At 50.4% G+C, this 19,890-nt stretch overlaps 1 protein-coding gene across 2 annotated transcripts in view; it reads left to right on the top strand.

Annotated features, from left to right (window-relative positions):
- Positions 1–19,890, top strand: part of PAX2 (paired box 2) — an 81,061-nt gene that overhangs the window by 58,551 nt on the left and 2,620 nt on the right. For both annotated transcript variants that reach the window (XM_073019275.1, XM_073019276.1), the window contains exons 7-9: positions 2,379–2,505; positions 17,212–17,313; positions 19,562–19,648. In XM_073019275.1, coding sequence (XP_072875376.1) covers positions 2,379–2,505; positions 17,212–17,313; positions 19,562–19,648 — 316 coding nt within the window. The remainder of the gene's footprint in view (positions 1–2,378; positions 2,506–17,211; positions 17,314–19,561; positions 19,649–19,890) is intronic.

The following is a 19,890-nucleotide window of genomic DNA, read 5'->3' on the forward strand; positions in this document are numbered from 1 at the left end:
AATCTATGCTAGCCTGGGGAGCTTTCCTTGCCCAGTGTCAGGAGAGCCCACCTGTGCCTGCCTCCTGCTCCCCAAGCTAGCCATTCGATGGAACCCTAGGTAGGCTGGCAGCTTACCACTTACACCCAACACTCTCTGCAGACACTGAGCAGCCCAGGACATACAGCACGGGGCACAGCATACAACACACCAGCAAAACACACAACGCAAAAACCGCCTCTGAACTTTTCCATGTGCTGGTGTGCATGTGTTCACACTCCACCCACAGCCCACGGTACTGTGCTCACACTCCACTGTCCACCTGTTCCCCCCAATAGCCCACGGTATTGTGCACACTCCGCCGTCCACCTGCTCCTCCACCCACAGCCCATGGTACTGTGTTCACACACCACTGTCCACCTGCTCCCCCACCCACAGCCCACGGTACTGTGTTCACACACCACTGTCCACCTGCTCCCCCACCCACAGCCCACGGTACTGTGTTCACACACCACTGCCCACCTGCTCCCCCACCCACAGCCCACGGTACTGTGTTCACACACCACTGCCCACCTGCTCCCCCACCCACAGCCCACGGTACTGTGTTCACACACCACTGTCCACCTGCTCCCCCACCCACAGCCCACGGTACTGTGTTCACACACCACTGCCCACCTGCTCCCCCACCCACAGCCCACGGTACTGTGTTCACACACCAGTGCCCACCTGCTCCCCCACCCACAGCCCACGGTACTGTGTTCACACACCACTGCCCACCTGCTCCCCCACCCACAGCCCACGGTACTGTGCTCACACACCACTGTCCACCTGCTCCCTTCACCCACAGCCCACAGTACTCACAGCTAGTCCTGGTAGCCGCATGGAGCCAGTGGGTGTGTGCTGTCCCCAGATTACCAGCTTAGTATACCCCTAGCATATGCCTCCACCCACATACGCTGGGTAGAGCCCCCAGCACACCCGCTTACACACAAGGGCACACTCCCATCCCTGCTACACATGCGGCCCAGGCCAGGCCCACGGTCGCAGTACAACATAGCACTGCTGTGCTTGCACGCACGCACACACGCTCCCACACATGCACGTCAGTGCAGCCCCACAGCCTCGCACGCTACAGTTCCACTCTCAGACTCCAATAGCTCCCAGCCACTCGCCTTTCTCCCCGCCCGTCCTTTTATCCCATAAGCTGTTTGTCTTCATAAAACAAAAATCAAAAGTCTTTTTAAGGTGCCCTGAGCCATAAACCAACAAAGGAGGAGCCGGCCGAGGCGGGCGGCTCGGTGCACCCTCCCTGAGTCCCCGGCTGTATTACAATGAATAACCTTTATTTACTTTCATTAGACTATTAAACACCAGCACAGTCATTTTTCCCCCTGAAACTCGGAGCAGGGCCCATAAAGCAAATCCGAAGCCTAATTGAGTTCATTTTAATTTCTCTCCGATCACAGCGAATTACTCTGGTGATAAATCAGGGGGCAGCTTCACCCCCAGTAGAAGGCCTAATTTGCAGCTAATTACAAAACTGATTTCTACAGGAAGATCAATACGAGAAGGAATTGGAAATGACGAGGCAATCCCGTCCAGCCACGGAGGGGAGGGGGTACTCTGGGGGGGCCAGGAAGCGGAAGGGAAAAAAACGGACCCGAAAGAGCAGAAAATCAGTTTTAATTTAACGTAATATTAATCAGAGCAACTTTTCCTGCTTTGTGCAGGCTCCTGGTCTGCCCAGCTCTGGGGTCTGGCTTGGCCGTGGCTACAATAAAAAGGCAATTACCCGAGTGTTTCGGGCAGGACACCCTTTCAGAGTCAATGACTGTCCCCCTCCTACCCTTCTGTTAACCATGTGGACTCTCCCCCTCCCCAATTTCATACCCCAGTGCACAGGCAGAGAGCGAGGGGCCCATGGGGCTGTCATTGTTTGTTTTTAAAAAAGGGGCACCCATACCGGAGCAGCCGGCAGTGCCAGGCTGAAGGCCCCACTAGGCCCTTCCCCCAGCTACTGGTTCTGCCAGTCATGCCATGGTTCCCCCTCCTCCCCAAGGTTCCTCGACATCCCATGTCTCTCAACAAGGGGATCCCCACTACTACACCCTACCTTCGGGGGTGCTTAGGCAGGAGATGCTACAGAAACATAAAGGGTGCTGGCATAACTGCCCAAAATGTGTAAAGGGTGCTGCGCCTCCGGTTTCACCAAGTCAGGTCTGCTCCTACCCACACAAAGCTTGCCATCATCCGCCAAGCCCCCCGCATCTCCCCTCTGTCCCACCGTCTCTTTCTACCCCATCTGGGAGGGCTCCCCGTTCCTCCTCCCCATCTGCACACCAAGCCCTTTCTCTGTGTGTGCATCAATAGAGAGCTGTCACTTTTCTCTCTCCTCCCAGGGGAACGAGTACTCCCTCCCAGCCCTGACCCCTGGGCTTGATGAAGTCAAGTCGAGTCTATCTGCATCCACCAACCCTGAGCTGGGCAGCAACGTGTCAGGCACACAGACATACCCCGTTGTGACTGGTAAGGGGGCTTCCAGGAGGGTGGGGGCACCGTGTTCAGTGGAGGGTGCCTCATCCCATGCCATCTGGGGCCCAGTGTGATGAGCAGATCCCCCGCCATGATATTTACAGAAAGAACGAGGCTTCTAAAACTAGGGTGCTTCCTGAACAGGTGTGTGCAGATGTGGGGAGAAAAAAACTGGGGTCAGGGTGTCTGTGGGCTTCAACCTGGAAAGGCTGGTGCTAGGAGGGGCTGTTGCCAGTTCTTCCTCCTGTCCTTCACCTCTCCCTTTGCCTGTTTCTCTTCCCTCTCCCAAGTTGCCCAGAATCGTGAGCCTCTTGTGGGGACATCTGCAGAAGGCAAATAAGTGAGGCTGGTGAGAGTGGGGCATGGGTACCCAGTGTCCAGCCTCCACACGTGTGTCTGCAAGGCTCCTGGGGGACCCGCTTCCCACTCCCTCCAGGCAGCGTGGGTGACCATGGCTTTGGGCTTGAGGGCATGGCACCCAGCTCTGTGGAGTTTGAGATGAGTACAATTATTCCAGCCTTCCTCCTGCTTCCCCGAGAAGTCACTGACACCAAGGCTTGATTTCAAGGCCAGGTAGGATCAGGGTTGGCCCACAATCAAATGCAGAGCTAGGGGCGCCATGGCCAGGAGCCCCTACAGATGAAGAGCAGCAGGGCCAGTTAGTTTGGAAGGGGAGGTGGGGTCCAGGGAAGGCCGCAGAGCTCCAGCCTATGGAAGGCGCGTGCCACTGCAGAAGGGTTTCCAGGCCAGGAGACTGCCCAAGTGGGAGAGACACACATTGAGGTGTTATTAAAATTCACCTAATTATTCTGGAGACACTAAAGCCAATGTGCCGTTTGTTCCTTGGGAGACAGGATGATTGAGAAGGGTCTCGGTGGGGACTGGGAGACACTGAGGCGTTACCTGCAGAGCGAGGCAAGCGGAGGCGGCCTGGGGACCTGGCAGCGGGGCTGCACAGCCAGCAGCAAAGACAGGGAACAGGCACAGCGCACTCTAGGACTGGGCCCTGGTTCTGCCTGAGAGCTGGTCTGAGTGCAGCTGCACTTGAGCCTGAGCTGGGCTCAGTGGCCACCCAGCCTCCACCTGGGGGTTTAGGAGAGCCCTGTCAGCTTTCCCAGCCTCTCCCTAAGGGGCTGTACTGGTACAACTGTTTCCAGCCTAGATCTTTGGCTAAGGAGTCAGAAGTTGAGTTCTGGAAGTGGTGGAGACCTGGACTGGGCTTTCGGGAGTGACGACCTTAGCTGGGTTAGCTGGGCCAGGACATAGCCCATGACTGAATGGCCCTCAGCATGAGCCATTCTTTGCCCAGCTGGGAAGCTCTCTGACCTGCTAGGTATTCTGACCCAAGGCAGAGGCCACCTTTCTTCTGACCTGCTCAGAGGTACAGTGGTCACTTCCCAAAGATGGCCACTCCGAGCACTGGTCAAAGAGAACCTGGGAGACTTCTCTAATCCCATGTGCTGCCCAGTGCTCAGGCCATAGTCCAGAAGGCGAGCACTTCCTGGGGTGGAGATATGGATCTTCAGGGTAGGGCTCCTGCCGTAGGAGACCCAGAGGCTGGTGCAGAGAAGTGCCTCCACCTTGAGCAGCCCCCACCCGCCTCCCCCCCATGGCCCTGGAACAGTCCCAGCTCAGCCTGGGAACATCTCCGGCTGATCCATCTGGATCCAAGTGTGAGAAAAGTTCATTTCAGACCCAGCTTGACATTCCCAGGTGGCAAGTTAGCACTAACATCTCAATCTGTATGCGACATTTCAATCAAGCGAGGAGTAACAAAAGCAGAACCATTAACATTCGGAGCTGTTCACCAGTGGTAATGATGGGGAAACTCTCAGAAACTGGAAATTACCAAAAAGAGAGAAGTGTGTGGAGAGGTGGGGGAGGGAAGATGGGGATAGGGGTAGGGAATGATTTTTCCACACTTAGGCCAAGATCCAGTGTTTGGATTAATAGCGCCATTACCCAAGAAAGAGCTGCAGATTATGCTCATTCTTAAACTGTTTTTGCTGGCAATTAAACTGCTGCAGTTATTGATCTTTGTTGATTTTATGTCCTCCTAATTTGCATAATCTATTAAAGATGAATGATTTATGATGTGTTTATTATGGGGACAAACAGAATTTGCTAGAGGTACTGTCAAGGTGAGCAATGGGGCATTGCTCAGACTCCATGGGCCATCTCAGCAGTGGGTCCAGCATGTTGGCCTTCAGGCCAGGATATCATGGGTAGTAGTGAGCAGTGATGCAAGAAGAACAGAAACAGGAGAATGGACTTTGGGTGAGTTCTTCTAGAAAGATGTTGGCATCTGTGAGAACCGGGCTCCAGGTAGAACTGGTGTTTGAGAGAGGTCCTTAGTATATTTGTGGACATTGCCCTCAAAGAGTCTTTAAAAACTTATTTTTTTGGCAAATATTAAGGGCTTTGGTGGGAGAAGAGAAAAGAAGGCTCTTTCAGGTGGGTAGGTGATGCTGGGGAGGTGTGTGCTAAAGGTAAGGGAGCTGTTAGGTCACCCTGTGCCCATAGCCTGACTTAGGAGTGCCAAGGTGTTCAAGGAGCCCTCTTCATCCTCCATGTCTCAGGTACCCTGCTCATCTTCTTTCCCAGGACTGGCAGCTGCGGCTGCAAACCTTAGGGGATGAGGGAATGCCCTAGCCCAACCTGAAAAGCCAGACCTTATTGAGATTCCTGCCACCTCCTGGCACTGGAGGCTGATTTCAAACTTCACCAGCCACTTGATGCAGCTATTCCACAAGGTCAGGACTGAGAGGACAGAGGAACCTGGACTATTGTGTGCAGGGGAGAGTGGGGCCCAGTGGGCCAGGACACAGCTAATCACATTGCAAGCAAGGGTGGCTGCCAGAGGCTAGGGCTCAGCCCCGTAGCCTCCCCTCCCCGCCTTCCATCAGGGAACCAAAGAGAGAGACTGATTTTGCTGGGTAGTGTTTGCAAGTTCTGCCGAGATTTTAATTTCACTGCATCACAACTCAGCAAGCTGCCAAGTCAAGCTGGTTATTTAAATTTATCACCCACTTTCCCTTCCGCCGCTGGGCTGCTCTAGCTCAGCGGCATCTCTTCTCTCCAGCCCACAGCTCTAGGCTGCTGGTCTGGAACGGAGCCGAGTCTCTCCTAAGTGATAAAGAAAAAGGGACCAGCTACATGAGAGAATGGGTCAGGGGCACTCTGGCCTCAGGCTTTTTCAGGTTGGATGGCTGTGGCTGGTACCTTTCACCACCTTCTTGACCCTCCAAAGGACCCCAGGGAGCTGCCATCCACCTCTCAGTAGTCCCAGGGCCCTCTGGGTCAGAGCATCTGCAGTGAGAACTCTGGCTCCAGTTGCATGCTGGAGCCTTCATTCCTTAAAGTCTCCCTTCCCTGGTAGAAAAGATAGCCCCTGTTCCCCGTGGCTTTCTCACCTTGCCTCCCTCCCCATCCCTGGCCGGGGCTGTAGTGACAGAGGAGCACGCAGAGATGCTGGCAGTGATGTTGATCTGGGAGGAGAAGACGAGAACTTACTCCAGGATTCCCAAAGTCACTGGGGATGTTTCTGAGCATGAGAGAGTCCCTTGACACAGTGCGAGTCCACCCTGAAGGAGAGAGCCCAGATGCAAGGGACAGTGCTGGGGGAAGTCAGAGATTGTGCAGTTCCATGCTTTCTAGAAAAGGGTTGGCCAATCTTTTGGCTTCGCTGGGCCACTTTGGAAGGAGAAGAAATGACTTGAGTCACACATAAAATACATTAACACCAAGAGAGCTGGTGAGCTAAAAACAAAAACAAAAGTAAAAAACCTCATAATGTTTGATGAAAGTTTACGAATTTGCGTTGGACCACATTCAAAGCTGTCCTGAGCAGCATGTGGCCTGCGGGCTGTGGATTGGACAAGCTTGCTCTAGAAACTAGGCAAAACACCAGCCCCTGGAGCCACTGCACCCAGCAGGCTTCACTGGCCTCTAGTGGGCATTGCTGCCGCACACTGGCCGAGCCTTGGGCAAGTGCAGCTCTCATCGCCCTTGTTTTAGTCACAGAGAGGTAAAGGAGGAAGGAGATTGATGTCTGGGACCCAGGCAGGCTAAACTCACCAAAACGTAACTGAATAAAATATAACAACAAAAATGTTAATACGCAGCAAACCTCATTCTTTGGTGCCAGAAATCGAGGGGAACTCAAAGCCAGATCAGTATTGGAGAGGCTGTTGACATTACACTGAGGGAGACGCCGACTGGGAGAGGATGGGGTTGTAACACACCAGTCAGGGAACGTGACTTTGGGAATCAGGAAGCTAGAATTGAGTGTCATCCTGCATAAAGCAAGGGACAGAACAGGGATCACATTGTCCATGAAAGGCAAACACATACACTCGTCCCGGTAGCCCAGGGAAACAAGGAAGCGGGGAGCAACAGGGAATGTCACCATGAGACATGGAGACCCCAAGCCTGATGCCAGATCAGAGTCCAAATTTATACCATGAGTATGTTGCAGGAAACCCAAGCCAGGAACTTACATAAAAATTTGTCCAGGATAGTTACCCATTCTGAAACCTCACCAGGAGCAATGGGAAACCTTCTTTGTAGAGACATTCTACAATCCAGGGCACATGGGACTCCCACAGGGTGGGTGGGGGGGAAACCCACCACTAATGATGAGCTTACTATGAAAAAGTACACATCTCATGTGAACACAAACTTCCAAAAGGGAAAGTTAGTAGAAGCAATAAACAGAACAGTTAACATCCCCCAAGAACTGAAGACAATAGAATAGTCCAAAAGCGCTGTAAACTCAGCAAGTTTAATATTCTAAAAAAGATCAAAGGAAGTATCAGTTGTATCTTTATCATAGATCCAGATCCCCTAGTCCCTTCCCACCGCTGCTCACCAAATTGTCAGATAATGGAGATCAAAAAGGGCAAAGAATGAGGACCACACCTATAGATTATTGGTGTGGGGTCCAGGAGGCATGGAAAGAACTGAGCCTCAGGCAACTCTGAAAGTAGAGCCTGTTCCAGGCGTATCCAGGCTCCCAGACTGCTAAGCCTCAGCAGAAAATCTTATGTTTTCTTTGGGAAAATGTCTGAACATTAGAGAGTTAGAGATGGGGACAGTACCTTTCTCCCCAGTGGGGTGGGGACAGGTGGGAAGCCTCAGTAGCTTCCCCATCCTGGTTGGGGGAAGGTGGTTTTATTCAAGAGCTTGGGAGAAATGTCTCTTAATTCCTGAAGACTGCAGTTTTGAAGGAAGCTGTAACTAAGATCCAGGAAGAGATGTAGATGCTGCCCAAGAGGGAAGTGCCCAAGGCAGGAAGAGGGAGCAGAAGAGGCTGGTCTCCCAGAAGCTGGCTCATTTGAGCAGAGGTAGGGGAGGCCAGAGAGGCAAAGTTCACAGCTGGACAGCAGCAGGGACCAGTGTGAGTAGTGTGGGTGTAGCTTCTGAGAAAGGGTTGCCAACTCTCAGAAGCTCGGCCTCCTGGCCCACATCTGAGATGGTTAGCAAAGTGGCCTTTTAGCAGATAGAGGTGTGGACCCTGGGAAACCTCCTCCTCCTACTCAGGGCATCCTGAGGACCTCCAGGAACTGCCTCTTTCCTGTAGTTAACAACCCCCTTCCAATGCAACTGCATTTCCCTCCATAAAACAAACAGCTTAGCCCTTGGCCAGCCCCTAGGGGAGGAGAGTGCAATAAAGACTGAGAAATGTTTCTGAAGGAGGCTGGGTGTCTCCTAGTCTTGTCTGTCAGCTCAAAGCCCCTGATTAGCTAGAGGAATTTAGGGCACAGACATCACAGTTCCTCTCCTTGAAAGGAGAGGGCTAGGACAACTTCAGACATGTGGCAAGTCAGAGAGCCCTTTAGTGTGGAGGCCAAAACAAGCCAGAGGGCGCTCCTCAATGCTCACATGCCCTAGACCCTTCCTTTAGGCTGTGAGGGTCCCAAGAAAAGAGGCTAACCTTCTCCAAACATCCCTGAGTCTGCAAGCCACATCCCCAAGGACCTCCAGCCCCGAACCTCAGCTCTGATTTAATTACAGGGGCATTTCCATAGCAATGAGACATTGACAGATATGTGGCTGCTCTGGGCCTGCAGCCTAGGGAGTCATTGGATCAGGCCTCTTTCCCTTCCTCCTAGTCCACTGCTAGAGGTAAAGGATATGGAAAAGAAGAGGCACTAATCCATTCTTGGGATCAGAGTCAGGCCAAATTTGACCAGAATAAAAGCTGTGCCACCTCAATCCCAGGTCCCAATCCCATGTCCTTGTCTTTGCCTACCAGCCACCCTGTGCTGCTGGGCTGCCCTCCCCAGAAGGTTGCCATGGCAGAAGTACCCAGGCTGAGAACAGGGCTGCAGAGGGAGGAGCATCGATGGGAGGGTGACAAAGGTAGGAAGGGTTTGGGGCGTCTTAGCAAAGATATAGTTCTGGTGTTTTCTACGCTGAGCTCAAATTTGGCCCATAACCTTGGACCTTTCTTCTTACCTCCTCCCTTCATCTCTTCCCTCTGTCTGTGCCAAAAGGCTGAACATGCCAAATGGAATGCTTTTTCCTCCAAGGATGGCCTCACTTGATCATTAGAGATCAGAGAGAGAGAAAGGGGCCAGTCTGAATTTGAATCAAAATATTTTCTAAGAAATCAATGATCTTGCTATCAAGTGCATGACAATAGCCAACTCAGGCCAATAAAGGATTGCCCAGTTGAGAATACTGGCCACGGCTTTCACGATTCATTAGGTTACGGGGACCCTTCCAGCTTCTGTAGATGTCATTTAGATGCTTGATGTGTCCCACAGGGGAATTCTCCAAAAAAGGGATCTCCCAGCACTAAGCTTTTTAGTCCATTATTTGGTACTTTTTAAGAAGAAAGTGTTGGCTAGGTAAAAGTAAGGTCAGTCAACCCAACATTTTTTGAATGACCAGAAATCCTGAAGACTGCTGTCCCAGTGAAACAGGTGTGTATTGGTACCAAGGGCTCAGAAATGTCCCAGTGGCCTCAAAGCCACCTAGGCAAGACCTGAAAACCTGTTTCCCCCAGAGGGCTGGCCACCTCCAAGGTGACAAGAAGACCCCCCACTCCTTTCCCAGGGGAGCCAGAATCCCTTCCACCCCCACAATTAGCTATAGCCTCAGGACAAACAAGCCAGTGCTTTTGCAACCCTGAGCTTTGGGAGACAGGCTCCGTCACTATTGTCACTTCTGAGAGGGCTTTGCGTGCCTTCAGCCTGAATCCTCCCCTCTTCTCCCCAGTGGTGGTGGTGGCTGGGCTCTCAGGCAGGGAAGGAGGAAATCCTGCAGGGCTTGGAGAACAGCCTAATGCTGCAGAGGCTTAAGTGGCCGTTTTCCTTGGGATTAGGGTTTCACTTACACAGAGCGCCTGAAAAACACTGCGCTTTCGGAAGGATTAGAGCTGACAATTCAGTGCTCTCAGAGAACAAAATAAAGCCAGAGAGGAACTGGGAGGCCTGGAGTATCAGAAGACTGTGCAAACAGGCTTAACCTCTGCCCACCCAGCATGAGGGTCTCTCATGCTCTGAGCCCATCTGTGAGCCTGGGCCCAACCTCTTGAGTGCCAGCCCCTGCCCAACTCCAATCTTCATTTGTGATTCGCTCATGGAGCCAGAGAAGTCAACGTAGGGACGTGAACTGGGAAGAGGACTGAGCCTCAGTTTCCTCCTCTGTAAAATGAGGGAGTTGGACTAGAAGATAGCCAAGTTCCTTCTCAGCCCTTTGAAAGTGTGATTCTCCCCAACATTCCCTAGTGTTATCCTAGGATGCTGACGCTGCATTTCCATCCATGGTCCAGCTGAATTAGAAGGAAACTGCCTCCTGTGAGGCCCTGAGCCAACAGGCTACACAGCTCAGTGGAAGGCAGGGTGCTGGGAGAGGGAATGGAAACAGCATGACTGGTTGTGTCCGGCCAGTTGGCTGTCAAGGTGTCGACCTCACTAAGCCCCTGCAGATCTGGGTAACATCCCTGCCTAGGACACACCAGGGACCAGGGACTCACCGTGTCAGTGGGAGCTGAGATCTGCTGGAAGAGCAGCCACCCTGAGTTGTAGGCACAGCCCCCTCTGCTGGAACCTGGAGCAGGCAAGCCTCAGGTAGGGTAAGGGGCTGAGGCAGAGCCTGGGGCTGTGGGCCATCCCATAGTCCCTTCTGCCCCAGAGGATAAATCAAATCCTGGGAGGATTTGGAAGCTTGGGAAATAAGAAATGAAAGGAAATATGTAGATAATTCTTTTCCTCTCCTTTTAAAACATCTTGTGTGGATTTAAAGTTTGTTACTTTAGTGTAATAGATATAAGTTGAATTGGTCATAAGGTGCTCATAATTGTTATAGTAAATACCAATTATGCGTTTATATATTTAGGCAGCAATTACAAATTTAATAACTGTGTATTCCTGTAAGTATTATAAATGCCTATGTCAAATGCAGGCACAGACTGCCAGCCTTGAAGAAATCTAATGTCTTCATTTTCGCTACCTTATGAGAAGCAGACAGAACTTGAGGATAGGGTAGTAAAACAAGAGTTATGTTTTCTGGCCTTAGGGTCCTCCACAGTGTCAAGTGGGTAGCAAAAGTGCTTATTTTCAGAGAAAGATGCTGAGGAAAAGCATCTCTGAACTCCTCGATAGAACTTTTGCTGTATAAATCTATGTCTAATAAGTCTCATCTGAGCCATCATGAGCAGCAGTTTCTGCTTCTTTCGTGGCGTCCTTTTTATTTCCTTGATCTTCTGAATGCTGACATTTTCCTTGACTTGAGATAAACCTCCCTGCTACTTCACATGTTATTTTGCTGTGCTTTGTATCATCTTGTTTATTGATACAATTCAAGTAGTTGCAAACAAATCAGTGTCTTATGCCAAAGAACAGGGCTCTTTTGCTTTTTTTTTTTTTTTTTATAAAGAGTGCTTATTAATCTTTAAGCCATATTTTTTGAGAATATGATAAAAGTCATATACCATCTATACAGAAAGATACAGATATATAATGTCTATAACATCTTATATATAGATTTATATAGACCCCTTGAAGTGACCTATGGGTTCCTAAGGGATCAGTTAACCCCAATTTAAAACCACCACTGTAAAAAAGTGGAAGAAATTGAAGCATAAGAAACAAGAAGTGACAAGATGTTCTGTTATAGGAAAGATTCACTTAGCATGATCCCATATTACTTTCTTGGACCAAACATCTATCTGTTTTCTGGGTCTGCACTATTTGAGAATAATATCAATAATAATATCATTGGGATCAATTCCCAAGTATACAGCCTGTTCTGTAATCCAGTTTCTGCCATCTACTAGCAGTGAAATCTTGGACATTATACTTGGCCCTTCTGAGTTTATTTCTCATCTATAGACTGGGGATTAAAGGCTGGGCGTGGTGGCTCACGCCTGTAATCCCAGCACTTTGGGAGACTGAGACAGGCGGAGCACCTGAGGTCAGGAGTTGGAGACCAGCCTGGCCAACATAGCGAAACCCCGTCTCTACTAAAAAATACAAAAATTAGCCAGACATGGTGGCAGGTGCCTGTAATCTCAGCTACTTGGGAGGCTGAGGCAGGATAATCACTTGAACCTGGGAAGCGGAGGTTGCAGTGAGCCAAGATCGTGCCACTGCACTCCAGTCTGGCTGACGAGAGCAAGACCCTGTCTCAATAAAAATAAAAATAAAAACATCAACATCATAGGGTTGATATGAAGATTAAATGAGATAATACATCATACAAAATACGAAGGACACTGCCCAGCATATAGTAGGTGCTCAATGAATGCTAGCTAGTCCTGGCACAAGTAGAAACACAGCTCTGACCTTGAATCTTAGACCTGATAGTGAAAGTAGCGCAAATTACCTGATGACTACAATTTTTCAACTTTCTTAATAAAGGCTTTCACTTTGCTTTTCTCTGTACTTGTAAGAGGAGCTGCACTTAGATTCTCCAAAACAGTTGATTTGATCTGGCCCATTTGGTAAGGAATGTCTGACAAAAGTGCATGTCTGATGCAGATGTAGTGATTGCTGTAGAAATTGGCTGTAGAATCTTCAGGGACTTCTGCAGTTGAACTGAGAAGATATCCTCATCAAGTACGGTGCTTTGAACACTTCTGGGGACTTTAAGATTCTCCACTACCACTGTTTCTTGAAGACCCTCTTTGTTTTTCAGAAAACTCTCGCAGGAAATTAATACTCCACCCCATGGAGTTTTATTACAGACTTTTGGCGTCGGGATTTTGTTCTCTGAGTCCTTTTTATCACAACCATGACGATATGAGATTTTTGTTTGTCAGATGACTTCTTTTCCTTTTCTTTGGCTCTTTTGGGGAGTATCTGGCTTCATGTTATTAAAAGGCAGTGTGGTATAAACATGGCTTCAAATTTTGGCTCTATCATTTATTAGCTGTGTAGTCATGATAAAACCGTGATCCATCTTTGTGCCTTCATTGTCTCACCCTTGAAATAAGAAAGTTACCTCATCATCTGGAAGGCTCTTCATCTTTAAAAACTTTGTAACCTTGGTCAGGCACGGTGGCTCACGCCTGTAATCCCAGCACTTTGGGAGGCCGAGGCAGGCGGATCACTTGAGGTCAGGAGTTCAAGACCAGCCTCGCTAACATGGTGAAACCCTGTCTCTAATAAAAATACAAAAATTAGACAGGCATGGTGGCACACACCTGTAGTCCCAGCTATAGGCTGAGGCATGAGAATCACTTGAACCCAGGAGGCGGAGGTTGCAGTGAGCCAAGATCGCACCACTGCACTCCAGCCTGGGCGATAGAGCGAGACTTCATCTCAAAAAACGAAAAACAAAAAACAACTTTGTAACCTTGGAAAGCAAGCGTCCAACATGAAATGCCCATCCTCTTGTCATAGTATGTGGGTTTTTGTCCATTTATAATTTCTGATGCTGTTTTTATGTTACTGGCCATTGTCAGTGAGCAACGAAAATCCTCTACTGCTTTCTGTTGGGTGGCACGTATTTTATAACTGATGTATTCTGTCACATAGCTGTTTTCTCCTTTTTCTGTGCTTTTGCTTGTTGGTATAACGGAGGTGGCTGTGCTGCTGTACAGTTTTAGAGTCTGTCTGCACTCCTATTTTTCCACCCATGTATAGTACAGCAAGGCCCAGTGCTCTGTCGATTCTTGCTTGCACAGATTCCATTACCCATTCATATTCTTTCAGTAAAAGAGGCTTGCTCAAAGAATGCTGCTGGGCAAATGGTATGACGGTCTTAGTAATTTGAAAACTTCCTGCAGTATGTGTTTTCCATTATTGACAATGGTGTTCCAGAAAAATATATGGCTCTGGCAAGAGTTTGGTCAATTTTTTCTGCTCTTTAGGTGTCACCTGTGTGCTAATGAAGCAATTGAGAGTGCTTTGTATGCAGTGGCCAGCACAGTTGGTGGCTCAGGGGTCCTTAACAGGGTACCTCTTTGTGGTGATACTGGTGTTATAGACTCTGCAGCAGCAGGTGCACAGCTGTATGCAGAACACGAGGAAGCTTGCCTGCTTTTTCCTAGTCTCGGGACTCTTCTTTCACATTTTTAAAATTTCTACATGGCACTGCCCAGCTTCAGTTTTCTAAATAGAATTTGGCAATGTGCCTTTCAATCAACTGTCCAGTGGGTGACTTTCAGCATGCGAAAGTTCCTACCTGAGGGAAGTTGCCATTTTGCAAGAGAGAAAGCCAGTGGAAATAAAACTTTCCGATAAGACTGCATCCAGGTTAGCTGGAAACATCTTTCTAGTCATCCAGCCTTTCTTCCTTCCTCCTGAAATGAGGTAGGATATTTTGTGACAAAACCTTAGATTATAAGGAATTCATGGTGACAGGTTGTGGGAATCATGCAACTGAAAGCCAGAATTCAGATGCATTTAAATTCCTATTTATTAAGAAAGAGGCACACCCCTTTTCCTGGCTGCTCTGCAGACTTTATGATGACAGGGAAGGAGGAATTAGGTTTCTTTATCTGTTTAGCTTCAAAACCCCTGCATCTTCCCTAACTTGTCCTGGGCCTTTTTTGACCAGTAAGTGCCATACTATTAATCTCTCTAGGAATTGATTTTGATATTGCTGTCATTGTCTACTTCAGGTCCACTCCACTAAGAGACAGTCAGGAGGAGTGTAGCTTTCATTGACAACAGAAGTCAATAAAAGAAAACCCACATCAAGGCAAACACAAATCCTTTCTTCTGTCTCTCTAGGAGTCAAAACTGATCTCGTGTTTGGCAGTTCTACTCTGCTTGTTCTCGAGTTTTAGGAAATGTAAGATATTGGCTGTATTAGACAGGTATAGAGGAAAATCATTCTATTGCATGATAAAGTCACAATATATGAGTCCCTCACTGTAAACCTCTCATCAGCTTATAAAAATCATAATCTATTGTTTAAATTGTTTTTTTAAAGAAAAAGCATATTCTAATATTTACATTTTATCCCAGCCTTTACTTCTTTAAGGAGACCAATATATATGAAACAATAAAAAATTTATAACCCATCAGGAATTGGCTGTTAAGTGCAATAGATTGATGGAGGATTAATCAACAAGTGTTTATTGAGCATCTACCATGTTCTCAACTATGCAGGATAAAGCAGAAGACAGGGTCCTGCCCTCAGGTTGCTTATGATCTGTTTGAAGAAGCAAGCTATGATATGAAACATCGGGGCTGATGCATTATGATATATAATGGCATGGTAAACCATGCAGCACAGAGGCTGTGGAAGTTTGGAAGAGAGAAATTTCCCTGATGGGTAGAATGGTAGGGATTTTAAGACTTCGGGGGGAAGGAGAGGAAAACGACAAGGAAGAAGAAAAGGTCATGGCAAAAGCATAGGGGGTTCACGTCACACAAGCCAATAAAAACAGTCAAACTAAACCAGGAGGGGTGAGAATCTTAAGTGGGGTGGAGAGAGTACCTTAGCAGCTTTAAAAGCCATAGAGTTTCATTTCAAACTATAGACTACGGGGAATCAGTGATGGTTTTTACAAGAGAAGTGGTGTGATGAAAGCAATGTTTCATGAGGACTAGCCAAGCAGCCACATTTAGGATAGACAGGAGGGGAAGAATGTGGAGGCAGGGAATGCAAGCAAAAATACTGTGTGGCAAAAAGAAGGTGCTTAAAAGCTGAGCTATGAAGGTAGTGGAAGAAATGGAAATGGAGCAGATGTAACAGACATTGCCAAGGAGAATTGACAATACTTGGTGACTGACTTCATCTAGAATGAGAGGAAGAAGGCTATGTCAAGAAGGACTCCAAAGTTTTTGGTCTTATGATCTTCAAGATCATAAGAACCGACAGAGGGAAGATGAATCTGTTTTTATTCCAGTTAGGTTTGAGGTGACAGAGGGACAGCTAAGGAAAATGTTCAGCAGGGTGCTAGAAATGCAAAAACCTGAGCTGTAGCTCTGTATAGCTAGGGAAGGATGGATCACTCAGATGTGTCAAGGAAGGGGTGAGGAAACTCATACATCTCTGGAATGCAGGGAGGCGAGGCCATCTTCAAAGGGAGTGTAGCAAAGAGAGAGAGATGCTTTGGAATAGCCACTGGGAAACTAATGACTATGGTCCAGCTGATGAAAAGAAAGTGAACAGGCCCGGATATGCATAGTTTTGTGACTTTCTCCAGCCATGCCTTGCCTTCCCAAGGATGGACAGAGGCATTAGAGTGGTAGAGTGGCATTGGCTAGTGAGGAGGATAAGGGGAATCTGGAGGGGTTAAGGGGGTTCCAGGAGGTCCAGGAGAGGATAAAGGGATTATAGCAGAGGGGAGAAAGCAAATTATTATTAGAGATCAGAAAATGCTAAATTGCAAAGGGAGGTGGTGACCCTTTCATAGCAATGGAGGGTGCAGGCAAGGAAGGGAGCCCAGTCATGTGCAGCTGTGTCCCAGAGGACATGTCTGTGGACCAGGGGTAGCACTCTCATCTTGACTCGCTTTGTCTCCCACCCTCCAGGCTCTAGCTGGAGAGCCCTCCAGGGACAGAAGTCCAGCAGCTGGTGGGGGAGCAGATTTTGCTCATTGGAACTTTATCTGGTCCACTTGCACTGTTGGCTCAAAGCTCCTGATTCACTTCAGGGTGGTTTTCTATCATGTAAATGCCATAAACACTAACAGCAAAATAGCTCACTGGCTGGCCCCCTGCTCTCCACACCTGCCAGGCCCAGCACCTGCAGCTCCACTTGGAGAGGACAAGGAATAGCCATCAGTCCCTGTAGGGGTGATGGTGGGGTGTCCTCCAAGCCTGAAGGAAAGATGGGGTATTAGGGAGAGGAAAGATAAGCAAGATGATAGAGGTCCCTTTGGCTACTGGAGAGACCACAGCTGAATATCTTGCTGAGAAGGAGGAGTAAAACCAGGTCATCTCCCTCCCATCTCCATCTGGGTTTGGAATGCACAGAGACACAGGCAAAGGCAAATACACACACACACACACACACACACACACACACACACACACAAATGCACAGAGAGAGACACAAAGAGCTACACAAACAGAGATGCATACATACAGCTGATCATAGATATTTAGCTTAGACACATGCAAAGGCACACTCAGACTTGCGCATTCAGGTGCAGAACGGCACAGGTACCCCCGCACGTCTGCACAGAGCTCTTTCCTCTCCAAGAGTTTCCTCTCCATGCAGTACCCTGGTGTGAGTAGAGACAGGCCCCTTTCTTCCAGGCCTCACTCCTTCCCCTTTGTGTTTTTCCAGGTCGTGACATGGCGAGCACCACTCTGCCTGGTTACCCCCCTCACGTGCCCCCCACTGGCCAGGGAAGCTACCCCACCTCCACCCTGGCAGGAATGGTGCCTGGTAGGTGACAATGCTGCAGCTGCCTAATCTAGGTGGGGGGTAACTAAATTGTGGGTGAGCTGCTGAATGGTCTGTAGTCTGAGGCTGGGGTGGGGGGAGACCCAATGTCCCCTCCCTGCAAACCACTGCTATTCTGTCCCTCTCTCTCCCTAGAGGCTGCAGTTGGTCCCTCATCCTCCCTCATGAGCAAGCCCGGGAGGAAGCTTGCAGAAGTGCCCCCTTGTGTGCAACCCACTGTATGTCATGGCCCCTCCACAGCGCCCACCCACCCAAGTCTGTGCCCGAGGAGCACTCAGCCTCAGCTCCACCCTCAGTGCCCAGCCCACCCCAGCCAGCTGACACTGCTTGGAAGAGCCTGCCCTGGTTTCCATGGAAACTTGGAGCCAAGAACCATTTCCAGGGGCATGTCAGTCACTCAGACAAAGCCACCCTGGTCCACACCAAGACACAAGGGAAGACCAATGTTGGGAACCAACCCCAACCCAGAGGCAGGAGGGAGCTAGTCCCTAAGAGGAATGGAGGTCAGGCTGCGGCAGGAACCAGGGAGACTCACTGCAGCGAGACAGGCTAGAACGCCCCTATAGCTCTTCAGAGGCACCCAGTCTTCCATTGCTCCCCTGGGGCTCTGACCCATCCCTGATCAGAGGAGTTGGATTTGGGTTGTTTGGATCAGAGAGGCAGAGGCTCTATTTAACGTCTGATGACTGCAGCTGGAGGTTGTACTATACCCATCCCCAATCCCCAGATTGGGAGCAGGGGCTTGAAGCCAAAGAGAGCTGAAGTTCCTATGCGCACAAACACCAAAACATTCTTGTCTTAAGAAGGGTTAGACTCACTCAGCCAGCAACTCACTCCCTCTGGCCGCCCTCGATATGGCCTTTCCCTGAAGTTCAACTCTCATTGGTATGGGGAAGGGGGAGGATAGAAGAGAGTGGTTGGCCCCATCCATCCAGGGACATTTAGGGATAACCATGGGTAAGCAGAGCTTAGAGTGGGACAGTGGCAAAGAGGGAGATTGCTGCTGGGTCTTATAGACTAGGGGCTGAAGGGAGTTAGAGCTGTGGATAAAGGGATTCCTGTCCAGATTTAGGGGAAGGGAAGTAGAAGCCTTACTGGGGGGCAAGGAGATTTTAGGGAGAAGCTCCCAACAGTGAGCAGGTGGGGGTTGGAGGAGGTTTTAAAGAGGTGGGGGTGAGGGAAGAGTGGGGAGGTGGGGGCAGGGAGTCTGCAGGGAGGTGGGGAAGAGGGAGCCGCAGAGAGCTGGTGGTGGTGAGGGGGGAGTCGTTAAACAGAATCTAGTGCTGATGAGGAAATTACACTTGTTTCATTAGCGATGGGGAAGGAGATAGCTCAGTTCCTCTTGGTCACAGTTGAGCTCAGAAGCTCATTATCCTGCTGCACGCATGCTTTCCCTCCTCGTCAATAAACAGGCTTTCCAGTGGCTGCATCCCCCACCCCCACCTCAGCTCCCTCTCAGAGAGGGGCCCCTTCTCCTCTACTTAACCCGCGGTTAGGGATCACTGTAAACAGTCTGGGGTCATCACACAGGAGAAAGGGCGAGGGGGAAACCTGAAGGCCTGGCCTTCTCCCGCAGAGGGAGGGAGGCAGCTTCCGACGGCTCTCAACCCACGGGCCCTCTGCTCACCGCTCGCGGACCAGCGGGCAGTTCACCTGCTTCCTGCAGCCTCCATCCCCTGCCGCGTAGCCCACGCAACCAACCTCTTGAGGGAAAAGCGGGAGGGCGATGTCTCCCAACAGAGCCCCCACCTCTTGTGTTGGCACCGCGCATTGATGCCATTCTTAGGACTTTCTGGGAGAAAGTGTCCTGAAGGCCTTTCTTCGCCACCGTCTCCCACCCCCATTTCCGCCCATTGGGGGCCATGCCTCCTAGAACTGGAGTGGCCTCTATAAAGGCCCTGGCCCCCAGCGCGACAGGGTGGACACGCCCCAGTACAAACCCTTCGTGGGTGGCCGCAAGCACCTCCGCTGGGAAGCCCGGGGCGGGCACTGGCCCACAGGGTCCACCCGTGGGTGTGCGGGCGCGTCGGTGCCTCCCGCCCGGGCTCTCCCCACGCGGACGAGGTGATCGCCCCACCTCCGCCCGGCCCACCCGCCAGGCTATTACCCTGCCCGCGACACCTGCGCCTGAGACCTGGAGGGAGGAGCGGGCGGAGAAGCCACCGGCCGGACTCGTGGGGTCCGCCCCGGCGTGCACGCGTCTGATCCCCACTCCCCGACCCTCCCGCAGGGAGCGAGTTCTCCGGCAACCCGTACAGCCACCCCCAGTACACGGCCTACAACGAGGCTTGGAGATTCAGCAACCCCGCCTTACTAAGTGAGTACGCCACCTGGCTGGCCGGCGGCTCAGCGCGGCCGCGCGGCTTCTGGGCACGGTCCCACTCCCGGCGACCCGACCTCTGGGGGCCCGGCCGGGCCAGGGGGACAGGTTTGCTAGTGCAGTACTGAGGCCCGGGGACCCCTTGAGGACGCCCGCACCTCCTGCCCTCCCGTCCCATCCCTGGTCGCTCGAAGGCTCTGCGCCGCCCTCGCCCTCGGATCCCCTGGAGGGTGCGCAGC

Source organism: Chlorocebus sabaeus, chromosome 9 (genome assembly GCF_047675955.1).
Source record: "Chlorocebus sabaeus isolate Y175 chromosome 9, mChlSab1.0.hap1, whole genome shotgun sequence".
Classification (NCBI taxonomy): Eukaryota; Metazoa; Chordata; class Mammalia; order Primates; family Cercopithecidae; genus Chlorocebus; species Chlorocebus sabaeus.